General features: G+C 39.9%; 1 protein-coding gene across 2 annotated transcripts in view; it reads left to right on the forward strand.

The window, feature by feature from the left end:
• The first annotated feature begins 4874 nt into the window (after positions 1–4874).
• CLINT1 (clathrin interactor 1) overlaps positions 4875–12011 on the forward strand; it is a 62476-nt gene continuing 55339 nt past the window's right edge. The window contains exon 1 of one of the 2 annotated variants that reach the window (XM_014842720.3): positions 4875–5142. In XM_014842720.3, the coding sequence (XP_014698206.1) occupies positions 5102–5142 (41 nt within the window). In that variant the 5' untranslated portion in view covers positions 4875–5101. The remainder of the gene's footprint in view (positions 5143–12011) is intronic. The other variant, XM_014842721.3, reaches the window with a different exon arrangement.

Here is a 12011-nt window from a genome sequence, read left to right on the forward strand (position 1 = left end):
CTTTTGCTCTCTCCAGCCCAGCTTCTTTTGTGGAATTTGGACCTTAAAAAAATAGAAATACAAGGGCTGGCCCAGTGGCATAGAAATTAAGTTTGCACACTCTGGTTCAGCGGCCGGAGGGGTTCACAGGTTCCGATCCCAGGCACCCACCTAGCACCAATCGTCAAGCCATGCTGTGGCTGCATCCCACATAAAACAGAGGAAGATTGGCACAGATGTTAGCTCAGGGCCAATCTTCCTCACATACACACAAAAATATGTTGTCAGAGTTAGAAAGGACTTTTGTCATCTAACCCCGGGCATCCCAAACCCTGGCAAAATCACTTAGGAAGGTTTTTTAGAATACAGATTCCTAGACTCCACCTTAAACCTACAGTCGAGAACAACTATTGCTTTTGTCTGCCACAGCATGGCTTTCTTCAGAATTTCTTCAGAGAACTCTTCTTTCCCCCACTCTATGTGGTTTTCTAAGGCTACCAATTCTGTAATGCATGTCTCGCTAGATGTGACTGGCCCTGAAATAGGCACATAATGCAAACTGGGCCAGTCAGAGTCATTCCTGTGACATTAGACTCAGTGGCTGAAAGACAAAAAGTGTCTCCTCTCCTTTGGCTACCTAGTTGAAAAAATGTAACCCATTCTCCACAAGGTGGTAGCCCTATTTCCTGCCAACTAAGAGAAACCTATCTGCCCTGAAGGAAAATGAGAATCAGAGAGAGAGTGCTGACAATATTTGCTAAGTTCTTGAGGGAAATTCTGTGTCTGAACTCCCCAGTCTCCTGTGTCAATAAATTCCCTTGCTCTGCTTAAGCTAGTTTCGAGTTTCTGTCACTTGTGACCAAAAGTATAGGGTATAACACACCTACTTAAGCAGGAATGCAAGGGCTAGGACAAGACAACCTGAAATTCTAAAGATGTTCCGGAATTGCTGATGTACGGCTAAGTTTAGGATACTCTGACAGGCCAGCCTCCCAGTTTATAAGGAAAACAGCTGAGATCCACATAAGATAAGGGATTTGATAATAATAATGAGGTAGAACTTAATAAGCACTTACTACGTGGAGGACCCAATGTGAGGTGATCTTCAGACGATCTTCAGCATATCACCTTGAGTTTACTAAGTTTACCACATCTATTTGCTTGTTTACTATGTTTTGTCTACAACAGTACATCCCTCACCTAGCACAGTGCCTGGAACATAGGAGGAGCTTGCTAAATACTTGTTGAATATTGAATAAATTTTACAGATTAATGTAACTACTACTTGTAGTAGTGGTAGTAGCAATAATAATAGTATGAGCAGCATCACTAACATTTACTGAGTGTTTATTTTGTCTTAGGTGCTGTTCTAAGTTCTTTTTAATCATTACCTTATTTAATTGTCTGAAAAAGCCTTTAAAGTAGGTTTCTATTATCCCCCATTATGATGAGAAAACTGAGTTACAGAGACGTCAAATAATTTCTCCAAATTCACCCAGCTAGGAAGTGGCAAAACTAAGATTCATACATAGGCAATCTGGTTCCAGAGTCCCAGTTCATAACCAGAGTCCCAGTTCACAACCACTATGCTATATTGGTTTAATTCACTTATCCAGAATGACCAAGCTACTGAAGAGCGGATGTAGAATTTGGGCCTAGGTTTGTCTGAGTTCAGAATCTGCACTCTTTAACCACACTTTATACTTCGTTTCTGTGGTTAATTGGCAGTTCATGGTAGTCCACATAAATGGTGTCCCTGGGGTTGTACAATACCTAATCTGCATGGCTTGTGGCAACACTCATAATATGATTATAAACTGAGTACCCTGAGTTCTAGAGAGAAGCAGTCAGGTGTGATAAAAAAGAAGACTCATCAGGCCAAATATTGAAACCAAGGTACAACTGTTTGCCTGTTGTCAGTTGGATACAGCAGGAAGCACAAGCCAAGATGGAATTAGAAGTGTAAGAGATTTATTTGGGGAAACACCTTTGAAGGATAAAAGGAAGAGGGAACAAAAGTAGGTGGGGAGAGCCTCAGACCACAAGGAAATTCTGATATTTGTCAAGGGAGGGGAAAAGGAAGGAAGATTGGGTAGGAAGAGCATCCGTCCAATTGCAGCAAAGCTCTGAGGAAATCCGGGCCAGGTTAATGGGGAGCCCAGGCCAATGCGTGCCCAGTAGAGGAGCCTGCAATCGCCTGGCTCCAGCACTCCTTGCTCAGTCATTGCCTGGGAGTAGCCCAGTGAGATCATGGCCTAGGTGTAAAAGCTGTGGCTGATCCCTGAGGAGTGGCTGCTGAAAGCTGTCGGCCATCCACACCACTTGCAGTTCGTTCTCTTGAAGAAAGATCTCGGCAGTGCCTTCCATGCCTGCCACACTGGCGTACCATCAAACTTCTCCGAAGGAAACATCAAGGAGCCAACCACCTGAGATAAGCAGTCAGCGTCTACAACCTGATCCTCACATATAAGTAACACAGCTGAGTACTTTTGCTTTCCAACTATGTGTTGGTTTGGCCTTACTAAAAGAGTCAGTTCATTTACTAAAAAAACTTAATTTTCCTGAAGGGGGTGGGTGGGGAATTTTCTCATTTATTTTTCTACCGTGGATACATTTAAACTGCCACAAAGAAGTTACTATGGAAACTGCTCCCAAACTTGCAAGATAAAAGTAAAAATGGAACACTTTGTCGGCATGCAAATTGTCAGTCTTTTGGGACCACTTTTTAACAAACTCTCCTTGTCTGGTTCTTCTGAGTCCATCAGGGGCTCTCTTGACCCAAAGGTGGACAGGCAGGTTTTTTGGTCTTAAATTGTAGATGGCTCCAGCCAACTGTGAAAATGTCACAGGTGACAACTCTGGAATAAGTCTAGAAACTTTCAAACTTGGTGTTAGAACAAGCAAAGTAGACAACGACATTATACTCTCTGGGTAACTCTGGGAAGGGCTGACTGTGAATTGTCAGGAAGGTGCCAACAGACCCAGGGCGGGGAAGGTGGTTATTTTTATGCCAGGCCCATTCTGCAAGTGTACCCTGGACCCGCTTGTTTGAAAGTTAACTTGCTAAGGTCTTATTTATGCAAAGTAGTTTCTCTTTCTTATCTCCTCTGGCCACATTCCAGCCTTTGAACCTTGAGCTGGACAGTCCTTTCAACATAAAACACAAACTTCTGATTTTAATGCCCCATTTCTCTACCTATCTCTGCTCATCTTCATCTGTCCCTCCCCACCTACATCTTCAGCTTACTTTGTGTCTGCCCAAGCACTCTTATCTTGACAAAGCTCTGAGATACCTTTGTCCTGATTTCTGCTTTTCGTACTTTTCTGCCTGGCAATTCCCTCAAACTTGCTTCTCTCAGACCTTAATTCCAAAGCCTTATTGAAACCCTTTTCAAAGCTGCTTCCAGTAATCAAGTGGATGCAACATGAAGAGGTGACTTGCCATGAGGAACTAGGGGTCAGAGGTTCTGGGTTCTTGATTTGGGATTATTGTTACCCAGCTTCATGACTAGCAGCAATCAATTTCACTTCTTCTCTACGAGTCAGAGTCTTCATCTGGTCCCTCCACAAGGAATTCTTTTCTTGTAGATAGTTTTTTTATGGCCTGCTCCATTTTATCATTCAAGTTTCCGCTTAAATATAATATCCTCAAAGAGGCTCCAAATATTCTGTAATGTTATTTTCCTCTAACATGATTCTCTATAACATTGTTTTGTTTTCTTCAAGCATTTTCTATCTGCAATTATCTTAAATGTTTCCTTGATTATTACATTTCCTCCAAAGACCTTTAAAATCCAAAGAGAGCTAAGGCTTGTCTGTCTTGTTCCTAGCTGTATTCTCCACTCTTGGCACATAGAAGATGCTCAATAAATACGTGTAGAATGAAAAGAACTGGAAAACTTAAGCAGCTGGACCAAATGAACTTTGAGTTGTTTGCACCTTTAACATGAACACTGTCAAAAATGAGTAAGTTAAAAATGAAGTGACAACAATTATTGCAATAAAACACTGAATGCAGTGTGTGTATATATTTATGCATTAAGAATATAAACCTGCCGGGCCGGCCCAGTGGCGCCGCGGTTAAGTGAGCACGTTCCACTTTGGCAGCCCGGGTGCGCCGGTTCAGATCCAGTGTGCAGACTTGGCACAGTCAGCAAGCCACGCTGTGGCAGGCGTCTCACATATAAAGTAGAGGAAGATGGGCACAGATGTCAGCTCAGGACCAGTCTTCCTCAGGAAAAAGAGGAGGATTGGTGGCAGATGTTAGCTCAGAGCTAATGTTCCTCAAAAAAAAGAATATAAACCTGCCAACTTCTTGAGCATGTCATAGTGTTGTAGGGCTGTGTTTGCACAGTTTCCCATGGAGTGTGAACTGAGTTTTTGAGCTTTATAATAAAGTATCTGACAAACATAATAGGTATCTGTCTAAAAATAAAACCACTGTATCATAGTATTAGAGTGGAATAGGTTTTAGAATACAACCTCTTCAATTTACAGGGATGGAAACTAATGCCCAGGAGAGGAAGTAGATTTGGACGCTTGGAACCAAATACAGGGATGTTTCTGTCAATGAGGAATACATATGCCAACCACACTTTCGCATAATCATTATTAATAACATGGCAATACTTTATATTTGAAAAGCATGTTTGAGTATGGTTAGATCCTATACCAGTGGTTCTGAAACTTGAGACCGGAGGATTTGTTAAAGCACAGATTGCTGGGCCCCACCCTCAGAGTTTCTGGTTCTGTAGGTCACGGGGACGGGGAGGGGTGAGAAGGACGGGAAGACTTTAACAGAAATCCTGCAAACCTTACCACACCAACTCTCAGCTTAACCAGCCCGGCTTGACGCGCAGAGAGAACTCCAAGTCCCGGCGTGCTCCGCGCGCAGCGGGCGGAAGGCCGGGCACTTCCGCTCCACGCAGCGCTTCTGTCCCCGCGTCTCGACGTGTCACCGGCGGCGCCGCGGCTGTGGCAAGAGAAGGAGCTGACTGGGAGAGTTCGAGGCGGCGGGCGGTGGCAGCGGCGACCCCGGCCTGGATCTGTCCCGGCGCGGAAGTGTTCCGGTGTCCGTGGGGAGCAGGAGAGGGAGGCGGCGACCCGGCCCGCGCGGGGCACCATGTTGAACATGTGGAAGGTGCGGGAGCTGGTGGACAAAGCGTGAGTATCGGGGGGCAGTTGTGGCCGAGGCCCACGCAGGGGAGGGAAGTGAGGGGAACGGGGAGCTGACCCTGCGCGCGGGGCGTCCGCGTCACGCCCCCCGGCCCGGCCAGCCCCATCATGGCGGCGGCCGGCTCTCTCCCGGGCCCGAGCCGCGCCACCGGCAAGGCTGGGAAGGGACCCTTCCTCGTTCGAAACATCCGCTGAGTTCCGTGCAGTCCTAGCCAGGCCTTTCTCACCTCCCCTACCCCCACTCCTCTAGGCACAGACCCTTTGGTAGGGGAGGGGGTAGGGTAGTCTAGAGCTGGGTCACCGCGCTGGCCCGAGGACTGTCTTGGCCCCAGGCTGTGGGTTTTGCCTCCTGGACAGCAGCGTAGGCTTGGGTGTGGGGGACGCAGTGCACTGGCCCTCGTTGCCCCTCAGGGTTTGGTGCGGATACCTCAGGTCTGGTCGGGATAAGTCCTTTACTTTGCAAGGTTTGATTCCTAATGAACCTAAAGTGTTAGAGTGGGTGGTAGGTGTAACAAGTGGTCATTACGATCAGGCTGAAGTTACTCAAAAGGAGACTCATCCTTTGCTTTACTGACACTAGTGAAAGTAGATAACTTCTTGTGATTCTTTTCCTCCGTTTCCTTTTCCGTTACACTGCGTTTTTGGAGAGCCACTTGTTCCATTCAGTTTAATTAACAAGTCATTAAGAAATTTCCCCTAAAGAAGAAAGCAACCTACCTTTATATCCTGTTGATCTGCTTTTAACTTCTCTGACAGGTAAAATCACTAACACATAGTTGATTTCCTTTAAGACTTAAGTGATAACTTTAGTGTCTTATTATGGTAGGAAAACATTAACACTTAAATTGAGTGTATCAGATGTAATAGTGGTTAAGTAAGGTCTTCTAGGCCAGCAGGAAATAAAGTTTAAGAATTTAAGCAGTCCCCTTCCTTTTGGGTTTTGGTGATTATGCAATAAGCATGATGACAAAACCAGGTCATTTGTGCCATCCACCCAACCTAAAATCAGGAAATGTAGGTGGCATACTATTGAGGCTTTCTTGGCACCAGAAGAAAATAATTCACAATGGTTTGGATTATGCATCGGATAGAATTTAGAGTTTGACCATATTTTTACATTTTCTGTGCCTTTCTAAGGAGACAGTAAAAGGCCTAAGGAACACACCTTTCAGAACCTGCGGGGGGTGGGGTTCAAGCTCTGTAACCTTGGTAAGTTACTTAACTTAAAGTGCCCCAGTTTTCTCAGGTGCAATATGAAAATAATGACAGATACCTACCTTAGAATGTCGTTGTGGGGATTAAAGGCTAAGGGCCTAGATAGTATATAAAGGTCTTCACACAATATGTGCAGATCAGTATACTTTTGATAACTATAGCAGATGTTCTTCATTGAGAGTGGGATAAACTTCATTGAGAGAGAAGCTCCATGTTTGAAAAGTGATTGACGTTAATAATTCTCTGTCATCAGCTATTCATTTGACCATTAAGCCCTCAGACAGTTATTTTGCTATTTATATACCCTTTGCTTTTGCTTTCCAAAGATAAGATAAAATCACAGTTCTTTTCCAGATCCTGATTCATTGGTTGCTTTTTAATGTATGGTATAAAGACTAAGATACCAGCTCAAATAGTCTTTAAAAGTCCAGAAGTCTCTACAGAACTATCTCTTTATTTCTAAGCCAGAGAACATCAGAAGAAAACCACTAAGAAATATCTTGTTATCTTAGAGGACTAAATTTGTGGTACTCAAAAATTTGAAGAGGCTGTACGTTTTTCACTAGACAGACATCAAGGCAGTATTCCTCTGCTGTTGTTCGTTTCATATTGTTTGTCTTTATCACCTATGTCACTCATCTTCAAGTGCTTCAGGTTAAATTTGCCATGTAAATAGCTATGAAGTCATCTAATGGAAGAGCCATTGTTGAAAAATAACTTGTCTTCCTTTTTACCACCCAATTTAGAATGGAGACTCAAACCAAGTTATTCAGGACATGTAAGAATGTTGCCACCAAGGACTTTTCAAAGGTTTTGTGGGTGTCTGACACATGATATTAAGATTAGAACGTGAGGTTTTTTTACTGATGAATACTCCGGATTTAATTTTCATCTTTCACTGGCAGGAGAGAAGAAATTCTTCCCCCAAAATGTAAGCATCTTATAGAACCAGTACCTATGGCACTGTGCCCACTTGGGACTGTTCATCTTAAAATGCCATAATGGAGGTGAAGCAGATCCATAGAATGACTGCTCTGATTATCAATAGGATAAGGTGATGAGGGAACTTGCAGATGAGGAAACAATGAAGTGATTAAGGATTGCTCTGAGAGCTTGGATTAATAGAATGAGGCTTTATATCATAGAAAGGGCACAGGTTAGGGTTTTGGAGACCTGGGTTTAGATTCTGACACTTCCTGTTAAACTAGACGTGTGATTTGAGGCAGAATCACATGAAGCTCCAGACCATGGATTCCTTATCTATAAAATGAGAGGATTGGGCTAGAGTAAGACTTTCTCCAACTTCTCTGGCTGTTTGGAGATGTGAATTTCCATCAGGGAAAAAAACCCTGGAACTAGTATTTCATAGTAGCAGATAAATTTTGGGAAGTCATTATCCTGTGGAGATAGTTTTGGCTGAAAAAAGAAGTTTGTTAAAAAAAAAAAGTAGTAATCAATAAATGTTACATTTAAATGCTTCATGTAGTAAATAAGGGCAGACCCACAACTGAGGAAAACTAGGACTTTTGTTTAGCATATATCCCTACCCGATGAGGTTTACTTCAGAAAGAAAAATGGATTCTTCAGAATGTGTTCCCTGGAGCTACTGTTAGATCCAGTATGGTGGCAGCTCTTAAATATAATGATATATTTCAAATACTGGCTTTTGAGACCTTGAAGTCTTTTATGGAGGGTGGGGAGAGATTTTCCACAATTATTGCACCTCCTGGTGGTATTAAATGGCTCTGTTTTGCAGAGCATTGTGGAACTGAGGAAAGCAGATAAAACCATAGGCCAGCCAGGGCTTGGAGTTCCAGTTTCCTCCCGTTTGTACTCAAGTTGCATAAAAAGCAGCTGTGGCAGGAAGGGATAAGTGACACCACTCCCACCAACTAAGACTAGCTTGATCATTGTTATCCTGTGACCTGCCTCCCTTTATTTGAGGCTCTAAAAAAATGAGATACTTCTATGTGTTGTCATCCCAGACATGGTATAAATTGAAAGTTGCTACAGTTCTGTTTTTCCTCCAGATTTTGAAAATGTAGTGAAGGCAATATGGTAGTGGTAGATAAAAACTGTTACTTGTTGTTCAAGCCCTGCTAATCCTTCTTTTTCATCGCAGGGAGTAATATTAATGGTAAATCTATTTCATCAGTGGCCCTTATTCTGTGATAGTGATTCAAACAGTGCTGGCCAAGGTCTTAAGGCAACTGCTATAGGCAGTCCATTTTAAGTTATTCTTTTAAGCACAGCTTGCATTTTTCCCCCATAAGTTGATTTTTGTTGATGTTATTTGCATGTTTTTAATTCCTAAATGTTTTGGTAATGTAGTAGAGCTGTAGAAACTACTGTTCTACTCTAGCTGACCCCAAGGGAGAATCTTTTGGTTTTATAGAAAATAGTTTGTTCAATTATTTCACCAAATAATATATTTATTATTTATAGGATTAGTTCTGTATTTTCTGAACTCAGTTGAAAGTACAATACTGTACCTGCCTTCAAGAACCTTGCCACTATAAATATGCCACAACTTGGACTTATCATTCGTTTGCTTTTCTTTCAGTCCTCAGATGTTTTCCTCCTTGTTTTCCTTATCTTACCAGTAAATCTCTGTTCAGTTTGCTTCTTAGAACTTGAAAGCAAAGATGATTGTCAGCTATCTAGTCTTCCCGTATCAGCTTTTCTTTGAAACAGTAAATTAATTATCTTTCCTCTCTTCTAGTAACTGGACACAAGTAGATATTAAGGATTTAATTCCAAGAAAGATGAGTTAAATTTATCTTCTGCCAGCACTTCTTAGGGATGATTTTCTGTAGTTTAAATTAGTCCATGTGGGACTACTGTTAAGGTGCTTTTAAAAAGCACTTAGCTTTTTAACTCTTATGTTTTCCTGTGGCCTTTAAAGTTAGTTTACAAGTAGTTTTTCATCTGTTTACCAAGACATCCATTAAAAGTACTTGGCCTTTTTTATTTTAAGTACCACTTATTAGTACTCCAAGTTTTTATAGTATGGCTCCACAGTTGAACATTTTTCCATGCTCTTGTATTACTTTCTTACTTGTTTCCGGTGTTTATGTAATATTTCCTTTAAGAAAAAAGAGAGTATAGACAGCTTAAGTAACCTTTTTTAATCTTGAAGAAATTTTATTGTTTTATCTTTGACAGTTATATCTAGATTTTATATCTAGCTGGAATTTATTTTTTAGCTTTTATTATGGAAAATTTCAAATATATCTAAAAACGAATGGACTTTTGTAATGAACTATGTACACACCTACCTTCAACAATTTGGCCACTCTTGCTTCATCTGTACTTCTACCTAACACCCCTGCTCCGTATTATGTTGAAGCAAATCCCAGACACCATATTATTTCATCTATAAATATATCAATCTCTAAGAGGTAAGGAGTCTTTTTTTTTCTGTCATACCCACGATGCCATTATCACACCTTTAAAAAAAATGATTACTTAATATCAAATGTCCAGTCAGTATTCATTTCTTAATTGCCTTGTAATTCCTTTTTGATGTTTCTGACTGGTGGGTATATCTCTTGATTCTCTTAATCTATAGGTTCAACCTCCATCATCTTTTTTTCCCCTTGCTGTTTACTTGTTGAAGAAACTGGATTATTTGTATTTCCTGCAGTCTGGATTTTGCTAATTGGATCTCCATGGATTATTTAAATGTTTCTCTAACCTCTGTATTTCCTGTAAATTGGTAATTGTATCTAGTCACTTGATCAAATTCACGTTCCAATTTTTGAGCAGCAAGACTACTTCATAGATTCAAAGTACATTTTTAGTACTTGTAATGGGTCTTATGTACTAAGAGGTAACTCCTTTTAGTCTCAGCTGACATTACTTAACATTCTTGGACAATGTATTTAACTGTTTTTTTAAGGTATCACTTCATATGAACTTTCCTTGTTTGGCCTAATTATGTGTGTGTGTCTGTAAATGTATTTTTATAGTAATTTCCTAGCCATACACACTCTCCTGGTATACCTAGGCACCTCTAGGTGTTATTTAATGGATCTAGGAAACAGTTTGTGGTTCTGAGAACAGAGCTGGATTGAAATCCTAAGTCCACTACGAAGAAGCGGTAATATTGGGCATTGAAACAGTATCTCTAAATTTCCCTATCTATAAATTTCCGTATCTGTAAAAGGGTTCTTATGAGGATTAAATGCATGTGAAACACTTAGCCTGGTGCTTAACATAAAACTCTTGAAACACCTATTATTATTGCCCAAAATAATTTATAACATCCAGAAAAGTCAAAGAAATAATAATGTTTGAAAGAATAAAGAAAATATTGTTGTCTAGTACTTGATTACTCACAAATATATAAGAACTGTGTCTTACTCTGTGAATCATTATTTTCAGAGGGCCCTGTCTCCTAAAACTCTTCACTTGAATAGACATCTTAACCTACATATAGGAAAACTCATGGAAATGTCACTATTGTGTGTGCCTTGTGTTGTGTTGACCTAATCATAAATGCTCTTACTTTAATATTATAAAACATATTGCAGAAGTAACTCTTTTGAAAGACATGTTGAGGAATAAAGTCTTTGGAAAGACATACTGTAATTCCATCTGCTAATTTTTGTTGTTTGTTTTGAATTTTCTCAAGATTTTAAAGATACTGCTAATGTAAAACATTTCTTCTAAACTGTAAAAAGATTTATTTTATGAAGGCAAATTGAAGTTGACATTTTATCCTTAAAGAGACTGAACAATATCAAGAAAAAGAACCCTCTAAAATATGGTATCAAATTCATGATCTCTGACAATAGATGTGCTATTTACAAGGAAAGCACGTTGCAGAAAGGGCTTTCCAATTACTCAACCCATTCTCCCAAATTGGCAAGAAAGTCTTTTGGCTTACCAGAGCCTTTTAGCCTGGAAATTAAATACAGGTAAAAGAACATAACATAGTCCCATGTTGGAACCAATTTATAGGTATTTATGACTTGTAGATAGATTTAGCTAATGAATTATTAAATATGAGTGATTTCGTTAATATGCAACAAACAGGCATATTTTGTACTTCACTTAAGAAAAGTCTAGTTAGCCAATTATTTTAAAATGTCTTCTTTTGACATATGAATTTTAATTTCTGAATTCTTAGGAGTGCATTTAAGTTCTACATAATTCTAGTATAAGTTTTTTTTATAACTTCCACACAAATACCATTATGTAATAAATGTGTATGCATGCTTTTGAAATGCTTTACTCAAAAATTCTCATCCAGGTAGCCTTATATTTTTATTATAGAAAAAAAGACATGCATTGAAAATTCAGTTTCTTGTTTCTCTTGCCATTTGTTTTTATGCATTTTTAGCATGAAAAGAACAATGAAAATAAACATACTGAGCTTTTTTCTATTAATTCTCATCTTCATTCTTTAGTTGTCATTTTTTAAAGTGACTTAAGGTTGTATGATTAAAACTGTGTTTCTATTTGCAGTTTAAACCACCATGGTTAAATAATGTCCTTAGTTTGATGTGTTTGGCTTATAGTTTTAAGTTTGGTACTGAATGGGCTTTTGAAGTGTGACTCATTTCTCATGAAGCCACATAAAAATTTTGACCCTGTTATCTGCTCTCCACACAGCAACAAGAGTGATTCTTTAAAAA

Source organism: Equus asinus, chromosome 9 (genome assembly GCF_041296235.1).
Source record: "Equus asinus isolate D_3611 breed Donkey chromosome 9, EquAss-T2T_v2, whole genome shotgun sequence".
In the NCBI taxonomy this organism is placed as follows: Eukaryota; Metazoa; Chordata; class Mammalia; order Perissodactyla; family Equidae; genus Equus; species Equus asinus.